At 38.8% G+C, this 22,660-nt stretch overlaps 1 protein-coding gene across 1 annotated transcript in view; it reads left to right on the top strand.

The window, feature by feature from the left end:
* The window catches only part of dync2h1 (dynein cytoplasmic 2 heavy chain 1), a 187,472-nt gene extending 181,246 nt beyond the window's left edge, over window positions 1–6,226 (top strand). Inside the window, exons 92-96 of the mRNA XM_079353769.1 lie at window positions 1,099–1,188; window positions 3,978–4,087; window positions 4,179–4,260; window positions 5,196–5,312; window positions 5,403–6,226. Of these exons, the coding sequence (XP_079209895.1) occupies window positions 1,099–1,188; window positions 3,978–4,087; window positions 4,179–4,260; window positions 5,196–5,312; window positions 5,403–5,564 (561 nt within the window). The 3' untranslated portion in view covers window positions 5,565–6,226. The remainder of the gene's footprint in view (window positions 1–1,098; window positions 1,189–3,977; window positions 4,088–4,178; window positions 4,261–5,195; window positions 5,313–5,402) is intronic.
* The last annotated feature ends 16,434 nt before the right edge of the window (window positions 6,227–22,660 follow it).

Here is a 22,660-nt window from a genome sequence, read left to right as displayed (position 1 = left end):
CACCTGGAAGAATTGTAGTCATGTTTAAAGGAAAGAAACAGTTTCAAACTTTGTATATTCTCTCACCTCTCCTGAGGAGGAAAAACTTTTTACTGCATTGTAAAAAAAAAAAAATCACTCCACTTCCTCACATAGAATCACTTTTTGTAAAATGAACATTGCCATCCTCAAAACAAAAACTTGTGTTGTTTTTTCTGTGTGGGATTTGTTTTCCCAAACCACTGAGGCATCTGAACCTGGGAGGTTGAAAATCTATTTACTTCAGTTTCATGGTGAGACAACGAACAGAAACAGATGGAAATATAGAAAAGAGTTGCTCACATAGACAGACACACCCTGTCATATTTATGTTTGCAAGAGTCTGCTGTCATAGTCAAGTTTTGATTCGCACTTTAAGTAACAATTAAAACGTCAACATATTAAGAATGTTCAGTATTTATAAAGATGTCAGATATCACTTATTTAGCCATTTGTGTGTCTGACAGCTCTGACCCTCTGACACCAGGCCTTTGGGAAGATGATGTCACTGCTGAAAACCTCTTGTTTAGTTTTTAGACCAGAGCTGTTGTGGATGGCAGGATAGTGTTTGCCCTTAATACTGAAATATTTGAATGTGTATTTTGAATACCTTTAAGGTTCAGTGTTGATCGCTTAATGTTGAAGCACTCTGTGATTGTGGTAATAACAGAACTGAAAGACACAAGCAGAAACAGTGACATACAAAAAAAAAGTTTTAGGGATTTTCCATTCAAAAGTTTCCAGATGATTAGTGACTTTTAAGACTTCCAAAAGTTATTTGAAGGACACAGTTAACTTCTTGTGCAGACAACTCAGCAGCGTTCCCTTAAAAAATATCCAAAACACAGCCCAGTGGATCAGCAGTCCTCCTGCACGCTGTGACTTTCTGATTTGACAGCTGAGAATAGTGAGTGTGCGAGAGGCACGTTCAACTGACCCAACAGATTTCCCACAGCGAAAATAACACGTTCTGCTTCTCTTCCATGCTGACACTGATTTCTGTTTTGTATTTACTTTTTTTCTTCTTTATGGCTTTAAATGAGTTCTCTTTCTCCCCATGCCTGCTCTCTTTTGTCACAGTGTCCTTTAACGTGGCAGAACAAATGGGAGGGACCTGAAGAGCCGATGCAGTACCTTAGAGCTGTTGTAACACGGGCTCTTGCCATACAGGTAATGTATGCATGTTTATGCACGAAGACATCCCCTACACTTTTTCTCTGCCTGTTCACCATCTGTCTTGTTCTATTTCCCTTTCTATAAGAGGCCACAGTATGAATACATCAAAATGTTGATACAGTTTTCGGACTGCTTTTTTATAGTTCGAGGAACCGTCAGGACCCTCCTCCTTTGTTATTCATTAGGCACTGCAGGAACTATAAACTATTTTAGTTCTTCGAACCCTATAGAGGAACTTTTTTTGCTTCTGCTTCAGATTAGGAACCACGGCTGTACAAATGCAGACCGAAAGAAACGTTCCCATGGTGTGTAGTTCTCTCTGGTAGGAAGTTCCACTTCATAAAGTCCCTAGAACGTTTTGGTAAAAAAAAAAAAAAAAAAACACCTTATGATAACTTGTCAAAACTTTGCATCGTGTTGAAAATAACTAACATAAAATATTGTCTTAAGCATTATCATTGTTTAGTTTAACCGAATGTTTCACTCAATGACTTTCACATGAGGTTGCTCCTGTCTTTGAACCTTCAGCAAAAATAATCTTGTCGCATTTCTGTGGAATAATTGGTATTAAAGGCATCTGCAGATGACCTCATGGGTTATTAAAAACCCAGACACTCCTGGGAATCCTCTATTAAACCAATCTCTCTGGAATGAGACTTAAGAGTTTTGTAATCAGCATTAGCATAAAGCATTGGAGGATCCATTTAAATTCATTTTGTATTAATATCCTTCCGAACAGTTTGTCCTCTGGATGTAATGACAATCTTGGAGGACCCTTTTGGATTTCTTTAGTTTCAAATGTCCTTTTTTACCTCCCTTACATTGATCGTTTTTAAGGTTTCCCCTTCATAATAAAAGTCTTCAAAAATCTGGGTCCAATGACCTGACTAAATGCATTAAGGTTATTGCTCCATCTGAAATAATTTATGACTGATCTAGGCAATGTGTTGACGAAAACCATGCCAAAAAAAGGTTCTAATGTTGTTTTCAAAAAAGCGCTTCATAAATATAAGCAAATTACAATATAAAAGCATGCGTTTCTGGGAAGTGTTTGCCCTAAGTTGGTGCCAGGAAATGAATGTTCTGGCTGAAACTCCTCTGTGTCTCCCATCGACTGTGTCTGACTGTACGCCCACCTCAATATGCTCTGTCAGAATAGAGGAAAACACATACACACACCCGCTCAGAAATACTAGATTTAAATTTGAATTTGGTGAAATTTGTTATTTGTGTGGGCTAGCCTCACCGCCTGTGTCTGCCTGCCTGACTTCCCATCTGTTTGTGTGTGTGTGTGTGTGTGTGTCTCCCTTTCTGCGCTCCATCTGTCTTTATGTGTGTCTATCTGGAGGCTGCACTGTCCTTAACTGTCTATTTCTGCCCATCAGCGCTGAGTGATATCTCTGTTAGCAGTGTGTCTGTGTCCTGCTCACTAATCAGTCTAATAAAGGCCGAGACAGTCAGAGCTGCTCCTGTATAGAACTGCTGAAGAATAAAGAGCGAACAACACAGCAGCACACCCCAGATGAGTAGGGCGACCTTGAAAGAACCCAAATGCCCATACACAAATATGCACACAAATACTATGCATAGAAACGCATATAAGCTTGCTGTATTTATAATACCTCCAATCCTGCATGCAGATGCCTGCACTGTTTGTGTGTGCGTGTGCATGTGTGTGTGCGTGTGCATGTGTGTGTGTTTGTCTGTCTGTCTGTGTGTGTGTTTTTGTGCTTCGTGCATGGGCATTTTTTCTGCAAGTATGTGAATATGGAAATGGAATTGCATTTGTGCTTCTTTTTTTTCTTGGCATAATGCTCATCCCAATTTATCTCTAAAGCCAGTGCAGACTGATGCTGTGCAGGAAAAAAAAAAAAAAACCCGAATCCATTTATAATTGAGACTGGATCAGATGTTGGTTCATTCTGCCTCTGTTTGTCAGCAATTTTCTCCAGCTGACCTCCAAATCCAGCAGTTTTTCTGGCAAATTAGAGAAAGCTGCCTGACTTTTGAAGAAAAAGAAGAGCTCAGAATAGAACAAGACTGCAGTCCCAGGTCAACCCTGAAGACTAAATCTGTCCACTGCAGACACACAGCCTTATATGATGATTGCTTAGCTCGAAGTGTTAAAGGACAGGGAAATGTGTTGATGTACCATTCTGCATCGTTTCCCAAAGAAGAAAAACATACATGCAGACTACGGACTGAGCTTATATCATGAGGAATAAATCAGACTAAGTGGCAAGCATGTAAGTCTTTTTTAAAGTGTTTTTTTTCCCAATGTTCTTTGCTTGTGTGATAAAAGCACAAGGAGACATTAAATACTCTATTGGCAACACACTGTTATTGCCCTCTCCCGTTTCAACCCTTTATATCTCTCATTCACCAATCGATACACTCTGACTTAAATAGAAATTATAACCATTCCACACACAGATCAATGTTTTCTAGTGGAATGTAAAGAGCCAATCACAATGCAAAGCTTCTATTTCTGTATTTCATGTGACCAACGTTCACAGTGAGAGGGAGGAGATTAAGAAAACATATTTGAAGTACTCAGAGCCAGCCCTGTTTATGTTTAATCTCACGTCTTTAACTGAAATCTGTTGTGTTTATTCTCATTATCTTCCATTGATCCACTCAATGTTATGCCCCACTCCTTTGTGAAACTGATTTTATGCCTGAACTGTGTGTTCCCTTTCGAGAGTTTATTTGTTATCGTCTACCTTTTTGGGTTCATTAATCTGTATGCCGTCTCTGTGTGTGGTTTTTGTTTGTGTATCCAGAGTTGGGTGGAGCGCACAGGCAGACAGGCTCTTCTATCAGACACCCTGGATCTCTCAGAGCTGTTCCACCCTGACACCTTCCTCAATGCTTTGAGACAGGAAACTGCCAGGTAGCGTTGTATGCTTTATTAAGTTTAGTTTTGGACACAACAGTTACTGAATGAATTCAACGGTTCAAAAGATGTTTCTGTGTGGTTTCAGGTCCATGGGTTGTTCTATGGACAGCCTGGTGTTTGTCTCATCATGGAGGAGTCATCTCGTACAGGCCAAGCTCCAAGTCAAGGTTTAATTAACACTAGTACACATGAACCAACAGATCATGGATGCAGACAGCACAACCACACTGCAACTATCTGCACTGCAGAATACTGGAGCTAAAAACAAAGCAGACTCTGGCTCAGTGATAATTGGAAAATAATGATGTGAAGGATTGCAAGAATAGAATACAGAAGCAGCTAAGAAGGCAGACGCCCAAAAATGAGAACAGAAAAACGAAAGGAAAAATAAAAGAAAGAAAAGAAGGCCAATGTATTGCGTATCCATTCGAGACGAGTCTGCTGCCTTTTAGAACAGTCATCTCAAGTCTCCTGTGCCTCTTTAATGCGTCTGATCGGCACACATTCAAACTATTTAAAAGCTGAGCATATTCCAAGTGCACAATACCAGTCTCAGTCATCTATTTTTTTTTCCTTTCACGCACTGATTAAGGGTGATATAATTGTAATGTGTACAATTAGAAACTTTCAGGCATCGTTTCTGACATGCCAAAAAAATATGCAGCTTGACATGGCCTTATTTCACATGTATAAAAAGGAAAAGGAAAAGGGTGTGGATGCTTAAAAAAGAGGCTGCAGCTGCAGGGAGGGAAAGGAAATTCTCAGACATCTGACGAAGAAAGAGAAAGGGGGATAACGGTGACGCAATGAGCTCTCTTACACAAACACACACAATTTAGCTTTTCTGGATTTTATGTCGCTCATTCTCTTACCCAAATTATGGTGATTCAGTGGTTTTCTGTGTTATGTCTTACGTGACGCCAGAGTTCCCTTCATTGTCTGGCATATTGTGGAAAATCCCCAAGACACTTGACTGAATTCACTCGCCTAAACACTCTGTCAAGTACGATGACCTGAAAATGCAATCACTTTAAGGTCAGTGGGATTTGTCTACATTTCTCTCAGGTTAAATATACACCCTCCTTTATCTTTTTTTTTCCAGATTGGAGGCCTCCAGTTGGAGGGCTGTAGTTTTGATGGTGTTCATCTTAGTGAGAATCAGCATGACTCTCCGAGTGTGTCAGCTGTCCCGACCTGTTACATGGCCTGGGTTCCACAGGTATGTGTTTGAAACACGGCAGATTTAAAACACTTATATCGTAGTTTTACATTTTTGGAGTCATTTATTTGTTTCTGTGTTTCTTCCTAGTCGTCCTCTGCAGACTCCACAGCATCCGAGGACAACATCTGGTTGCCGCTGTATACAAGCTCGGAGAGAGTAAAGGTGGTCACACACGTCAGTCTCCCCTGTGGAGCCAATTCAAACCAGTGGATACAGACCGGAGCCGCTCTCTTTCTCAAACAGCAGTGACAAAACGTCTTAGGGAAGTTAACCTGAGACAGTTACGACAGAAGGCTTTTGTTGAGTGCTGTTCGCCTCAGGGGAAGATAACTTTGTCATTAAAGGCAGATTTGACAGGGGCAGCAAATAACAAAACAAATTAACACTTCAAAATGTCAGTCTCTTACACAGACACTATCATTTTCTAATTAGGCACCTCAGCTTGGAGACAAAAAAAAAAAAACAACACACACACGCACGCAGCCACTTCATGTCACTTTCATTTGCATACTATGTTACCAGAGGAAGAGAAAACCGTTAGTGAATAATTGACTTTATGGAGGTCGGCTTTTTGGCTTAACAATGACACTAATAGTATCTTCATTTCACGGATATGACAGCAGAATAGAGCAGCTGAAACATCTTCAGTAATGTAAAAAACATTAGTTTGATCTCCGTTGTAGCGGGTGCCAGCTTTGATACCTCCGATTAGGTGAAGAAAACACTTCTCCACTCGTCTACTTTAAAACATGAAACTGGATCAATCTGTATATGAAAGCTTTCTAAAGTCACTAACTTGATCCTTTTTTTTTTGCAACATGTTAAACCTGCTTGCCTTTAAAGCGTGTTTCATAGTTGCCTGAGTGTATCTATGACTTTATTTATTCATAATAAAAAACAAATAAATGTTGTTTCTATGTCATGACTTTATTTATTCATAATAAAAAACAAATAAATGTTGTTTCTATGTCATGTATTTTAAGTACTCACTATAAGTGTTTGGTTAGACAAACAAACTGGTTTTTTTTCTATTCAGCTTCTTTTTTTCTTTTTTTTTTGAGTTAGAGAAGCATTCTGCTAAAAAACCAACACAGAGGTGCTGGTTCTTTGTGTGTGTGTGGAGGCGTGTTGTGTGAGTGTGTGTAGGTGTGTTTCGGAGCACATTATCAGCAGTCACAACTGTTCAACAGTAAACAATACAGATCACAGTTCACTCTGCTCGCTCTGCCACTCACTCAGATCTGCTGAGGCGGGCTTTATGGGCGTGAAACGCCTCGGTGTCTGTTCCCAAAGCAAATGGTGGTTGTCTCTCTCACACACAATCACACACACACACACACACACACACACACGTGCACATTCACAAGCACTCAGTCCCTAACCTCTGTGATTGGTTGTGAGTTGAGGTTGAGCAGAGTCAGTGAAGCTGTGATGGATGGCCACAGTACAACAAGGACGTGTGTGTTTTTATGTGTGTGTGTGTGTTTGTGTATGAATCCAACTAAGAGCATCAAATTTGATTGATGGCTTAATTAAGCCTTTTCCCCCTTGTATCCTCCTGTTTTTCCTGTTGTGTGTATTCATTTGTGCAAATTTTTTGGAATGCGTCTGTGTATGCAACTCTGCAAATGTGTGTGTGTGCTTGATGTGTATTTGTGGAGACAGAGAAACGGGCTGGAATGAGGGAGGAGTGGGTATTGTGTGTGCACTGCAGTGTGACAAAATGGGAGTGAAATGGAACAGCAGGTTTAAAAAAAAAAAAAGAAGAGAGGATTGGATTTCAACAAAACACGGCCCTCTGGGTCAGAGAGTGAGAGAGAGACAGAGGGATAGAGGTAGAGAGAGGGGGATGATGAGCGAGGAGAGTGAGAAAAAGGCTCTAAAATTTGTGTTGTGAGAAAATTGAGAAACGAGAAAATGAGGATGGTATGGACGAAAGAAAAAGATGGGGGGGTGGAGCAAGCCAGGACAAAGTAGCAAGAAGTTTTGGACGAATGAGCATGACAGCAGAGAGAAAGTATTCATCAATTAATGTGGCATATATCAAATCTGGTTCAACACTGGGTTGGTACAAAACTCTTTGGTAAGTTTTGACATCAACTATCCCGAAAGGCAGAGGTGAGAAAATAACATCAGCAGCAATCACACAGAGAAATGCTTCGCTGAGGGCTTGTTCCTAAGGTGTTTACAGAGCTATCACAAATTAGCATGCCAGCTTTGTGGAGCTGCTGTGATAAAATTCTATTTCTGACGGCGTTCAGTAGCGGCTTTACTTCACTGTTTGTCTGGACTTGTAATCACAAACCCACACAATATGAGTCATGATTTAAACGCTGAACATGTTGCATCCCAGTACCTGACCAAACTTTGAGTTATGAAGTTTCATTTTCAAACCTTCCATTTAATGTGTCAAAATAATGCCACATACATGCAGGACAGAAACAAGGCAGTCTATTTGACGTTTCTTGAAATGTCTTGAATTTTGCAACACGTTTTCTAAGTTCATCTTTTTTTTTTTTTTTTTTACATCTTTTGTAACCATTATTAACTATTATTCTCCTTTCTCTCGCCATTCTCTCCTCTGTTCCATTTTCTATCCTTTATGAACTTCACAACATCCTCCATTTGTCATAGTTCATTAAAAAGAAGGCAAAAAGAAAAAGAAGGCAAAAAATGACTCACTTTTAAGATGTAAACAGAGTCCAAATAAAAAAGCCAAAGTGAAAAAAAAAGAGTGAAACACAGGGAGGATGCAAGACTAGACATGATACACAGGGCAAGAACTACAAAATAAATCAGGAAACGCTTAAGACTAAACTCGGAAACATTAACATAAAGAAACACCCAAGGGAAACAAGCAACACCAGGGATGAATGAGACAAAATCAAACAATAAATGAAATCTAATCTCTGTACATACAAAACTAAACAAGACCAAATCGTGACACCGTTCATATGTATGACGTCCAGCATTTACTGTTTGGGGCTTTCCTATTTGTTTAACCCACAATAGAAGTCACTGCTTATGTGAAGGCTGCTTATTTAAAATATAAACACTACATGTTCTAGCTGAAAATCTTTCTTACACACAGATTTGTGACAGAGTCAAAAAAAATGGTAAGAAACATGAAGGTGTAAACGGAAAGGAACAGGACTATTTCCTTTGTTTGTTGTCTTGTAGATATGTTATCTTCAATCAGATTTGAAGAAGTCTCGTCTAGTCCCTACATTCTTACTCAGTTTGTGTAAGGCATGTGACCCCAGTGTTTAAACTTCATTACTCAGCATGCTAACTGAGCCAACATCTGGTGGGTCTCTATAAAGCGAGAGTGGTAAAATGTTTTGGTTTCCTGCATGAGGCTGGATTTCTCATTTGGGTTTTTAGGTATAAAATGTTAATCACTGCTGCATTAGACTGTAACCGTGTTTTTTAATGCTAGAACCAGAGGAACCTCAGATGACTCACTGCCAGCTGCAATATCACAACAAACTGGTAAAGTGTAGGAAATGAATCAAATGAATTGTGATATCTTCATCTTAAACATCACAACAGGATACATTCCTGGAACATCCAAGTTAGATATGAGTTGACTTCATAGACATCCATATTTGAACTTTTGTATGTTTCCTTTTGCAAGTGGGTTTTTCAGGGTTACGGGTTTCAAGATTGACGACAAGAAATTCTTTTTGTGTTTAAGCATACCTGGCCAGTGAAGCTCATTCTGGTTCTGGTTCTGAAACTGGATCTCTGATGCACCTGCTGATGACACCAGTGTTCTCTCCCATTGCTTCCAGTAGCTTCCATGTGGGGCACAGTGTCATCCTCACAATTCTTTGCTCTGTTTTCTTACAATAAAAACTTTTGATAAAAAAAAGATGCCACAACATGTCCCACCTCAGCAGGGGTGCAAAGTGAGAGGAAAAGCCAACTTCCTCCAGGAGGAGGCATAACTCAGAAGGAGGACAGGTGAGTGCCTAAATTACATTGTAGGAGTAGCAAAGTAAAGAGAGAGAGGAAAACGACACTGAACGGGGAGGAATGGGATCAATCTGGTTTCCAGCAGCTTTAATAGACTCTGGGACAAGTACCACGAACCACTATTTGCTCAGTAAGCTTTATATTACTAAACAAATCTACTGATCTGGTGAAATGATCCATCCTAAATTGACATTTGCAGGCACCTATTCAATGAAAAATGTTTAGATCCTTGCTGTTTTAGTGTTTTGATGAGCTCACAATTTGGACTCAATGCCAACCAAAAATCTGCAGTGAGGTCCGAATTTCAACCGTCAACAGCAGGTTGAAGTCTAGATGTTTTTTTAGGCTGGGGGTGGAGACAAGCTCAATGTCCAGAGAGGTGACACTGTGACAGTCGATAGTTCTCTTGCTGAATATTTATGCTTAGTTTTTGTTTCAGAAAGAAAACCAGAGAGGGCTTTAGCAGTTGCAAAAGGTACAAATATGATGAAAAACATGTATGCCAGCTGTCCCGATAGTGGCATTACTTCAACCATTTAAAATTCTAAACTTAAACAACAAATACATGCAAACACTTTGCACCCTACATCAAACTTTAGCCCAAATTGAGCTTTGATGCTTTGATTTCACAGCAATTATTATTTTTTTGTTCCAATTAAAGCCAAACTAGCTAAAGTTCATCTCCAGACTTTCCTCCACATTATCCAGATTTTTGATATATCTGAGCCCACCGTTGAAGTGTAAACCAATCCTGCAAATTCTTGCAAAAAAAAACTTTTTGGAATTTGAACATTTTGACAGTAGTTTAAAATTTTGCATTTTAATACAGCCCTTTATGTCATGAAGCCAACTGTTTTATCTCTCAGCCAATATCTTGTTGAGATCAGCACTTGGCTTTGGAGTCAAAGGCTATGAGTTCAAGCCCATGGTGTTGCAAGATGTATATCTTGTACATATTCAGGCATTGTGCTGTGGACCTCTACCCTGCATTAATTTAATTTAATTTTAGAAGATTTAAATAGTTACAAGTCCGGACAGTTATATTGTCATTTGTCTCTTCCTGCTCAAAGGACTCTTTCTGCATCCGTCTCCATAGTTTAAATTGGCTTTACCTTTATAGAAAATTAGATGTTTGGTACTTGTGGGTTTTAAGGGTGGCTGAGAGGAAAGTAGGGCCAAATGGTGACCAGGAGGTTGCTGGTTCAAATCTCAGCACCTATTAGAGGGTTTAGATTGTGAAAGGTGTCTTGATTGGTCTTAGTTTGTATTTCAGATTCAGGGTTTAGGTTTCCTTGTATTGTTTTACTTCTCATTCTTCCGATTGTTGCTTGTTTCCCATTGTGTATTTTTTTTTCTTAATGTTTCATAGTTAAGTCCTTGGTGTCTCCTGTTGTAGTTAGTCATTTCTTATCTCGGTTCTATGTTGTGTGTTTTGTTGCATTCTTGAGTTTTCTGTGCCTTCAATGTTTCATGATGTATGTTTGTAGTCATCCATGGTGTTTCAAGTCTTGTCCTGCCTGTCTTGATTGCCCTCATTGTCTTCACCTGCGTCATTAGTCTCACCTGTGTTTGATTACCCTTGTGTCTATATTTAGTCTCAGTGGTCCGTCCCTCTTGTTGTCAGTTCATTGTCTTATTTCAGACCATGTCATACAGTATCTTGAGTGTTTGCCCTGAATTGTTATAGTTTCAATTGGCTTGGCCTTTAAGCCTAGTTTGACCTTCGGGGCTTCTGGAGACCAATATTGTACTTTACTATTTTACAAGTGTTTTGCTGTTTTCGTCACCCTCAATTAGCCTCAATGTGCGCTTTTTCCTCCTAAAAAACGCTTGCCACCCAAACCATGTCTGCAGTAGCAGCTATAATTGAGCTTTAAACCTCTTTGAAAACGTTTCTCATCGCAGGGAGGAGAAGACGTTACAGTAAGTTGACTGGTGAAAGTCTTCTTTTACAGTGATGAAGCAATGAAAATGAAACTGGAGAGGATTGTAGAGGACTCTGTGCTGGACAACGCTTACATGAAGCTGATCAGAAAGGTGAGTTGCTAACTTAATTGTTGTCACTGCACAAGGGAGGATTTAAAATTTTTTCGTTATTATGCTTTGTCTTGTAGTGTGTGGGGGTGAGCTGTCGCTGCGCTCAAGTTTATAGGCTTAATTTCTGTTTTCTTTTCGGCTGATACTTTATCTTTCTTTTATAGAGCAACATTTGCTTTATTTTATGCAGCCTTGTCCTTCTTGTTGCCACCATGATGCCAGAGCTCAATGTATTTAGCCCTCTGATGGTAATAAATGTATGCAACGAGCCAATTATTTGTGCTCGGCTTGTCACCTACAATGTGGAATAACTACTTAATACTTTTTTCATTACTGCAATTAAGATACAATTCTTTTTGGAAAACTTTTGGCTCAACTTAATTTGTTGTTATAACTAAAGCCACTGATAACCCAGCACCCAGCAAAATAAAAATAAACTAGGAAACTGGGAGCCTAGTCTCCTGCCACACCACTGGAAGACACCGTGAAGTGGCTGGGTGTGCTGGGTAAAACTTCCCACCTTCTAAATAGAGGTCATGAGAAGGCCTTCCTCCCTTTGTTCCCAAAACTGACCCTCCAACACTGCTATTCAATGAGTTATTTTTCATATATGTTAACGTTATAACTAGATTTTATGCAATTAAAATGTGACAGAGTAACACTTACTTCACACAGTTATTTAAAGGCCCTTCTTTTCACTTTGACTTTCATCACATTTCATGACAGTAACTTCTACTAACAAACACTTCAATCCTGCGAGCTATTTCCTCTGCAGCTAAAGAATGACATAGCTTATTCCTCTGTGCCAGAGAGCTCCATTGTTGTCAAAAAACTTTTTTTTTTTTTAAATCAATAAGCCACACTATTGCACTCAGTGACATAATCCGTCCTTGCAATGCAGTCAATCCCACAAACAGCTTAATCTTTTTTGTATTCTCACTTTCAGATTGTTAACAGAAAAGCAAACTCCCTCTTATTGAGTTACCTATCCCATAAACATGTGGAGCACAGCTTTATCAAGCAACATCATGTAGGCAGTCGGTATAATGTGCTTTGGGCCCCACACAAGGTGCGTCTGTTGACAAGCAGAAGTGAAGAATTACAAAATGAAGACCCATGTTGACTAATAAGATAAAGTTGTATCACCAAATTTTGCACAAATATGACTCTTCTAGCATCTACAGCCCATTGCAACAACAACTCTTGGCGTAAAATCAATAATTCTTTAAATGTATGCAAACCTTAGACATGGCTTGTGTTAATTGACTTTCTGGACCCAATAAAGCTGCTAAACATGAGATAACGATGACACCAATAACACTTCAGCCTATGACATTTCTTCCTGGTCTGAATAATATCTGCAGGGAGAGGCGTCTTGTTTCTTGCTCTGTCTTGTTGACCTTTTAGCACCTTTTGCCACCATCTCCTTCGCTTAGCCTCAGACATGGAATCAACCAATATCGATACAGGATACGGGTACTATTTTCACTGTCGAAAATTGATGTGCTTTAAGATAAACTTTGAATCTATATTAAACAGTGGAACAGGTAAATGTTGTTACTTTAAGGATATTTTTTTTTAGTTTGACTTTTTTCATTAAGATTTGCATATACAGCAGGATCTAAAGGGCTTTTGGGTAAAAACAGTATAACGAGGAACAAACACAGCTGGTGTCTGCCTTTTGATGGAATTTGTTGATATTAAAGGAAGTATGAAATATTGGCAGCCTTAACCTTGAAAAATTGCTGATAGGAGAAAAAGCTTTCACACCACATAGACCTTTTTTATGCATAATGCACATTTGCACAGCATGCATATTTTGCCATAATTTGCTGTGACATCCCTTTGTTTTATACTTTGCATACTGTGATTACATGTTTCTTTTACATAGTTGTTTTTTTCCTCGTTTCATAAACCTCTTCATAAAAAACCCCCATCTATAGATGAACATTTTTTCTCTCCTGACTAATCTGCTTCAGTCATCTTTAAAGTTTTATTTCATTTCATCAAAGTGAACATTTGTGTCAGTATGATACTTTCACCCTTGAGAAAACATATTGCAGCACTCAAACATCACCCGCACAATCACTGTAATTCTTTTCTGTAATGAAGCTCGCTCATCCAGAATATGAATTAAGGTTGTAACTAGGCTATACAAGTGCTACCTCAGCCACTGTGAAACTGTCCCGCACCTGCTAATGACAATATACCATCTGCAATGAACATAAAAATAATTGCCCAGCACTTTTACTCGCATTGAAAAGCTGTATGGTCCAAATGATCTCACATCATATTTGCGTGAGAAGCCCTGACCTAGCCTTTCACTCTGAGAAGAAGTACTGTAGCGGCAGACAAAATGGCAATAATAATGGCAGACAAAAAAAAATCTCCCCTGTTTCATAAGTGATTCCCATTATATCATGCTGTGCTGATTGAATGGCATTGGGGGAATTCTTGAGCAATGAAAACAGGCTGTTTAAAGGGACCTTCCCTTGTTAAAAAAGTAGTATGAATAAAAGTTACCCCAATGTCTTGTATTGATTGGAATATACCAATCCAACCTCCGAGAGGAGGCATCCACGCTGCATCCAAATCAGATAACTTAACAATGAGTGGGCTTTCTTTGATGGGAATGTACATTGCCTATACTTGACTGGATGTCTGAGCTCCTTGTTTTTTTCTTCGGTATGCCAACATACCGTGGTGGACAGTGGTCCATTTATATCTGGATATTATTCCCTAATACACTACCTACAGATCATGACCATAGGTAAATCCTCTGGAACTAACCTGGCCTGAGCAAAGCTTGTTTATAATGTAATAAAACATGCATGGCTTTACTTGTCATCCATCATCACATAGACTGTATGAAACATGGGCATCACCTATGTAGAGTAATACTACATTGACCAAAAACAGGTTGTACCAAGCTGTCAACATGTTAATGTCTGCTTCAAAAGTGGACATTTAAACGTGGGGCTAAATCAGTGTAATTCAAACCTTTTCAGAACAAGCCAGTTCTCTGTTAATGCAACAATGTGTTGCGGTTGCGGATCCCCACTCCCAAAAATCTAAATTTGATCAGCCGTTTTGGTATTTTCGTTTTGCATTACTGCTGGCTTACCCACTTTCATTCAGAGGGTTGCAACTTCGAGGATACTCTTTTGATGGCGAATCATGAGAGTTAATGACCTCCTGTGAATCTTGAATTGTTGAATCGCTTGTTGTAGCTGCAGCTGAAACAGCTGTATTAAGCCAATATGCCTTCCCTGTTGTGTCAGACTCAGAAGTTTAATTTGGTGTTCTTTTAATGGACCCTGTCTTAAGCCACCGATACATGATCCTGTCAGTTTTACAGCCCTGATCATTTGTAAAGAAAATCATAACATTGCAAACCCCAAAAACGCCTCTCCAAAAACCACAAAACAGCCATTTTAAATATAATAATATTAAATAAGTTAAGTTAACATTGAAAACAAGACATTCATGCTACTCTCCACGAGGCTTTTGAGTCAGTCAAAGACAGTTTGAAAAATATACTTACATTTTTCCAATCTACTCACGGACCACTAATGCATGTTAGACCCTTTTGCCATTTGTTTCCGAATAATTGAATGATGCAATCCTGGAAGTTCTTTACTTGCTCACGGACCACTCTTTAAGAAAGGCTGGACTTCAGCGTATTTCTTATCGTTTGAAACTAGCCTCAAGTGGACACTCGATGAACATGCAGTTTTCTTATAGTCAAGGCATACTGTATGTAAGACAATGAGGGTGAATGACTCATCTTTAAAAGATTGAACAGTATTTTGAAGTTTTATACATGTAGTGAAACATGTTTACATGTTCCTACAGGGTACTACTTCTGTATGTCGGAATGTCACATATAAAAGCCTCAGGAGACCGGTTGTTAGAAAAGTGAAAACAAAAAAGGTTATCAAAGGCCATTTACTTTATTTATACATAGCAAGGGAAATGTAGTAACAGAACTTTTTTTTTTCCTCAGTATAATGTGTTAAACTGGGTGTGTGTTTAAGTGTGTGTATGTGTCAGCGTGTTCCCTCCCTGGAGAGATATCCTGCCTCCAGCAGAGTCGGAAGGGCTGACAGATGACCACAAGGTCACTTGTCTCTCTGATCGGTGATCCTCTCAGGAGGCACAAACACACTTCAGGGGGAATTTCCTGCTCTGTTTCTGCCTTTGCCTTCTAATGTGTCCTCCTCTGCTGCTTTCATTTTTGCTTTAACTCTAGTTTTTCTCTTAGTGCTCTTCTTTGTTCTGTCATATCCCGAGCTTTTTTCTTCTACATCCTTTTCTCACCCGTTCTCCTCTGTTCCCCTGCTCTCTTTACAACTTCTAACTTCTCTTTGTCTCTTCTGTCTTTGCTTCCCTAACGATATTCCTGCCTCACTGTCTCTCCCGCTTTCTCTCTCTCTCTCTCTCTCTCTCTCTCTCTCTCCTTGCTACTGTGAGCCATGATCTTATTGCAGAGTAAGGGGATTATCGTATTAATGGCAGATGTAAGACAGGATTCCTTCAGGACTTTTTGTCGTCTCTCACAGTTTTTCTTTTTATTTTTTATAGTGACTGGTTAAAAAGAATGGGATAAAAGGACGTCTTCTTTCCCTTTCAAACTCTGCTCTTTTTTTTTGTCAAACCAACTAGAACTTGTTAGTGCAACTTAATAATTAACATCATAGCTGTGAATATATTGTAAACCTGTTTTCTCCAGATTTAAGTTGAAAAACATTCAAGTTCATTCGTAAAACAGTATCTTTCTATCTATCTCTGTTATTTATTCCCAGTCTTTATGTACCAGTACTCTCAATGTTTTCATGTTGATAATTAACTGAAGTTAAAATAATCACTTGTGTTAAACAGTAGGCCTATTGTCAAGAAACATTTGAGTTCTTAGGAGGCCATTACTTAAAAACTCTAACCATAAAAATGTCTGTTGAAAATCTATAAATACCAGAAAATTGTTTGACACATTATTTCCCCTTTAAATTTCTTTTTTCATTATATTGAATATTTTTACAACTGCTGTGTACAAGTATTACACATGCTACACATTTCTAGAAAGCTGATTATTTTGACTAGCCATGCAGGGCTATTTCCAGAGAGGAATGGCATGGGGGACCCCCCATGAAATTATGTTTGTCTCCTCAGGTGCCAGCTGAAAATCCTTGATGGTTATTGGCTATTTGCCTTGCTATAGGCGGAACTTATGTTGAAATCCCTTATTCAGGATGTTTTTAATAGAAAATTGAATGATTCAATAATATATATTTTTTCATAAACATTCTTGATTAAATTAATTTAAAAAGTCAATAATTAAAGATTCATGGATTAACGGATTTGTGCCCAGCTCTGCAGAAAGTCAATCAAATGGAAAAATCAGTGAAAAAGCCTTGTATTTGCACAAAATAGCTTGTGATAACTGCTTTGCTGCAGTTACCAAATATTCAATGCACTACGAGATAAGTGTGTCTATCAAGAAGAAGAGATGTACCCAATAAAACAGGAAAAATGAATTTTGTATGCAGTCAATACACTAAGACCGTTGGCAGTGCTCGAGGACTTCTTGTACTCTTTCAAAGCAGTTTAGAGACTCCGGCTTGGCTTTAATGTAACACTTTGGAGAGCAGTTTGGAAAGTATCCGATCCCTTTTCAATATCTTCAAAAAGATCTGCTGTCATCATCGAGTTTGTAAAGGATGTTTGCTGGCTTCACTTCTGAAAATGAAAAAATTCAGGTGAGTTTCCCAAACACCACAAAAGTTCAACATCTCGGACAGCAGAGATTAAGGACCTCTGCCCCATTGGTGCCTTTTGCAACAGCTTGAAAATATTTTGGTCGAGGTTTTTGCACATCACCCAGCATCCTAATAAAGTAGGCTTCAGCAGTTTTTGTTGTCGGTACAACCACAATTGCTGTCTTTGCAAAAACCATTTCCATTTCGTACAGATGCCCAACAGATGGCCTGGGCTGTTGTAAAGATCACACAGCACTAGGGTACTATTTGGAAAACTCTGGTTTTAATAGAACAAATGCAGATTGATGAATGAATTACATTGTGTTCAGAATTGAAAGCATATTGATAAAATTAACCTCAATTTAACCTCAATTTATTTATATATATACATATATATTCCACTAAAAAAACAAACATTAGGTTTCAGTCGTTCTTTGAAACTGGCAATGAGTACTGAGTGCAAAAGTTTGATCTCACTGGAGGGGATAACATTAGCTAAACACCTTTGTTTAGAATTGCCCATTCTCTTTCAGTTTCTATTACTTTTTGGCTCCTTCTATAATGTTGTACTATTTATAAATACATTTAAAGCACTGGCAACTTCGGTCTCAGATATTAAAGTTTTAGTGTGCTATTTGGAGCACTCTTCTGCTGGATCAATGCCCCCATCACTGGCCATAGGAACTATCTGAAAGCTGTTTTTTGGATTGATTCTACATGAGACCTTCATTCTGAACCATTCGGATTCATACTTCTGGCTTCAAATCCTGTCTGTCCGCTGCTACATTATACACTTCTACACCAGGTGGCTTTCGAGCAATTTTGTGGTTTGGCCCCACAAGAGTTGCATACCTTCTCTATTCTGTAACATGCTTTCACATCGACTTCTAACCTAGCCTTAGCATACTCTCCTGTGGATGTTGGCTTTACTACAAGTTGAATTATATTCTTTCATTTCAACAAGAATGCAGCAGCTGTAAACCGAAACACTATAGCTGCTGTAGGATCCTACAGGAACAGAAAACGATCTTGGAGGAGATTGGACTGTCCATCCTTCCTCATATGAAAGACGATGGGTCTGGGGAGAAGATATGGAGGAGGGGTGGAAAATAAAAATGATTAAGAGGAGGAGCTGAGAAGTGGGACAAGACGATAAAAATATAATTAAAGTGGATAAAATACTAAACCCTACAAACGGCTTCTCTCTATGCTTCATGTACACACCTCTTTCCCACAGTTACCTGCACATGTTGTGTTAATAGCAATATGGGCCTGTATGTAAAACACATGCTAACATCAATCTTAAAAAACACATTCTATTATAACCATTAACCATGTGATTTTTTTTTTTTACTGACTTTTTTTCTCTTTTTGCTGTCATTCTGTCATCTGTTTTATTCATTTCCCCCACTAACTTAACTTGCTCACAGCACCATCTATTTTCTGAATTGTCCTTCCTGAAAGAAATCTTTAACCTTCTACAGAGAAACTAACATACAAACAAGAAAGAAATTCCATTTAGCCCAGCATACAATGCAATTATTCTATCCTACTACATATAATCACTTTAAGTTGCTTTAAGCTACCACTGAACATTCCCCACCGATTCACACAAGATTATAGTTACTGTCACACTGATAGGCAGGGAGGGTGTCTTAATGATACTTCACAGGGAGAAAAAAAAGGTTAGAGGTTCTTTTCACCTAAATAATTGCACCTAAGCCTCCATAAATACAGAAATAATCAGGACTCTGTGCCTTCTAATAAAAAACAGTGAGAAACTAAAGGAGACAAGACAGAGAAATCTAGTGTTTTAGTAGATCCAGTTTGGCCCCGGTGATCCTCTGCACACTCCATCTAATATTGAAGAATGTTCCAGATTAGAGAGCTGACAGCGGCTAACTGACCAGCTGCAGTAACCCCTCCCCTCTGCCGTCACAGCCAATGGAGCAGCGCAGATTAATGACCTCTCAGACCATCGGCCAATCACCAAACTCGGCTCTCATCTCCAGCAAGGGACGTCCTTGAGCAAACTCATACACACACATTTAAGCAGCGACATGCACACACTCAGACACACACACGGCACTCACAAACACACGCATAGCTGCACATTCACCACTTAATTCAGCCTCCTCTGAGGGCAGCAGGCCGCTCAGTGCCGATGTTTATGGTTTCTCTGAACCTGCAAATCACAGTGGTTACGGCTCGGCGGATTTATGACCACGGCCCTGTCTACCAGCCCTTAGACAAACCATGGATCACCCAGACCCAAACTTACACACGCACCAACAGACACACACACTTTTCTGTTCTCAGGATGATACACGTGCTACAGCAGCATAAAGGTCCTCTGTTGTGTTGCCGCTCTCGTTGTTGTGTGTACAGGACACAGGGCACATGTCATGTTCACCTTGCTCTAACAGTTTTGCAGCCAATCTTATCTCTGTACACCAAAGGAATGCTCAAATCATTTACACTATCAGATACAAAGCTGATAAATATTAAGCTTTTTGAGGCAAATGATTCTCCATAGAATCACTTTTCACAAGGAAAGGGAAGATTGGATGGCACTGTGTCTCAGCTATCGTTTTTACTGGCCTTTTAAGGACTACAGGCGTGAAATAAATCGAGGAAGGCGATGACACCCCAAGGATTTGGAGATTATGTTTTCCTTTGTGTGATCAAAAAGGGGTCTATTTTCAGTGGGTGTCAAAATAAAATGGGGTAACTCAATCCCTTTTTTTCATTGCGGGGCAAAAGGTCAAGGCTCTATTACTCTAGAGGTGGCAGAATTAAAGTGGATTTGTGTTTGTGATAGTGCTGCCCACATAAAAATAGCATTTTTTTCCCCTTCACCTGTATGCATTTTGTTTTTCGATGACTCATCGTGACCTTGGCTGCACTTATGTGGGAGGAGAAGCACAGTCGGGGAAGTGTCAGTAACAATCAAGCAGTGAATGCCTGCCGGTTCAGGCCATGTGTGGGCTGACACTGGCTGACTGGACTTAAATAAATTATTGAGGGAACAAAATAATACAATCCAAAATTGTGTTGTAAATATATATATGTATACATATATAATAGCAGGGGAAAGCCTGATACTAATAGAACATTGTTTGTTCTTATTGTTTAACATGAACTCTCTCTATTCTATACTGTGGATAAAGGTGTAGTGTACTCTATGGTGCTATGATTAGTTTTCTCTTAGCATTTACTTTGCTGCTTGATTGGAGTTGTGGAGGATTTTCAATTTCTTTTGACTTCAGGGTGCCTATTTCGGGGCAAAAGTTTTGTAATGAAATCAGCCTTGACCTGTTTTGTAATGAAATTAGCCTTGACCTCATCTGACTGCACTAGTCTGCAGCAAGATCCCTTGAACTCAGTTCTTTACCAAATAGACACTGGTCTCATAAAATACCAGTAGAGGGTATTATTTCCCATTCTATGTCAGTATATTTACACAGTTTCCAGATTACAACTGCGCTGTCTGGAAAACCTATGCTTCCCAACACAGAGGCCCCAAGAACTCTGAGAAACAGCAAACAACACATCATGAGGGGAAAGAACAAGAAACATCAGCAAGCCAATTGTAAGACAAAGATAATCATGACAGATTGACCCTTAAAAATTCACTTCTGAATTTCTCTTATCACTTCTAGATAAACCACCAATACTTTTCTTGATTAAAACATCCCAGTCCTTCTGTGTGGGCTGAGATTTTGTACATTTACATTTGTACATTTATTCACAAGTTTTGCTTGTCATTGCATAAACATTTTCTACAGTTACAATTTAAGTTATTTGCGTCAAAAAGGAAGAACCTATGATTGCCAAACCCATTCAGTGTATTTTGTTCTTTAGTATGGTTCACATTTGACAGAGGACTTTATGAGTTACATCGCTATATATATTTAATACTTTTGGGAATTAACAATCCATTTTTAAAAATGTATATATTTTCTATTGAATTTTTACAGTTAAAATCCCATTGGTCATATACCCCCTGCTGCATTCACACCCGCACACAACCACACACATGCATACTTGAGGAGAGAGGCACCATAAAAATTTCACAGCTCAAGGTTCATCATAGTACAGAGAATATTGGAGGAAATACTCAGATATTGTACATATATTCATCCATCCTGTACTGACTCAGGATCGGGAGACGATCCAGAGTATAGCAAGGTAGATGAGTGTTGTTCGGCATCAAGGTCTCCCAGGAAGCAAACACTGGATCACTTCCTGAGGACCCCTCCACCCACGCACACTTGAGAAAAAATAAATAAAAATATAATCATCTTCACAGCGATCAAGCTGTATAGCAGTAAAAATAATATTTGAAACCATTATACAGAGAAAAATAACTGTAACAAATATTATGAAGAAAAATAACTAAAAATTATTTTAAAAAAAAGAAACATAACTGTAAAAATTAACAATCCATCTGAGTTAAAAAAAAAAAAAAAAAGACAAAAGAAACACATTCATGTGGCCCTACATACCTCGAAGAGAAAATGATTGTGGGTTAGAGAAAAAGCACATATGAGAGAGCTCTCAAACTAAGTATCCTCCGATGTGTTTGTATAAAAGATAGCGTTATCTTTGACTTGCGTGTATATCATCAGTATTGCATCACCAGAGCAGTGGAGTGTTATTGAGACATGTCTCAAAATATATTCTTCTTATTTCTCTGTCTTGAAAAATACAAAACCTTGCGAGAACCCCAGGATGTTTGAATTTTCTTTGCCTTCGAACTGTCATGAGAGATTAACAGCCTTGATAGATTGACTTGGATTACCTTGAATTTCATTTTATGTTTCTCCTCTGTCTCGGAAACGTGCACAAATAGCTAAAACGCTGCTATATAATATGCATTACATTACTCATATTCAAACTTCATAAACTGAATCTATGAATTGAAACCAGCTCTCAAATTACTCAAGGTGTCGATGTAACAAAATCTTTGGACTTCAGTTTCTATGCCCATCAACCTGTTTCTTATTCTGGATGTTCATATGTGTCATTTTTTTCTAAACACTACAGTCAGGGCAGGATGAGCTCAGCATTTCTGTCACTAACATGCTTCATTAGTAAAGATAAACTAAGCCAAGCAGGTAGACAGACAGATTGAATCTGACAAAACAAATCTGGAGAGTGCAGAGCGATGAGAGAGGAGACAGCTAGTGAATTTAGGGTTGTATGAGGTTGTAGCGTCTTCAGCTCTCATAGCACATTTTATTCATTAGGATCAAATACTACACTCAACATGTTTTAATAGAGCAATTAGAAAATAAATATTTAACTGATGGTAGGAAATAATAACAGATGCAGAGAAAAAAGAAAAAAGCTATGTGCAGTTGAAGCTTGGGCCCTGAAAAAGGACACGGAAATGTAAATAGGGGAAAGTAAAGTTAGTAAAGCAGAGCAATAGGCTTAGGAAGGAATGGGGAAAAGTAGACAGGCAAATATGGGACAACAAGGGTGTATAAAAAAACAAGAAGATAAGAAGTATGGGGTTTATTTTGGAAAGGAAAGTGGGCTGAAGATGGAATAAAATTCCTTGGACAA

The sequence above is a fragment of the Symphodus melops genome (assembly GCF_947650265.1).
Source record: "Symphodus melops genome assembly, chromosome: 10".
In the NCBI taxonomy this organism is placed as follows: domain Eukaryota; kingdom Metazoa; phylum Chordata; class Actinopteri; order Labriformes; family Labridae; genus Symphodus; species Symphodus melops.
The sequence above is the reverse complement of the archived record's forward strand: the minus strand, read 5'-3'. Positions and strand labels throughout refer to the sequence as shown.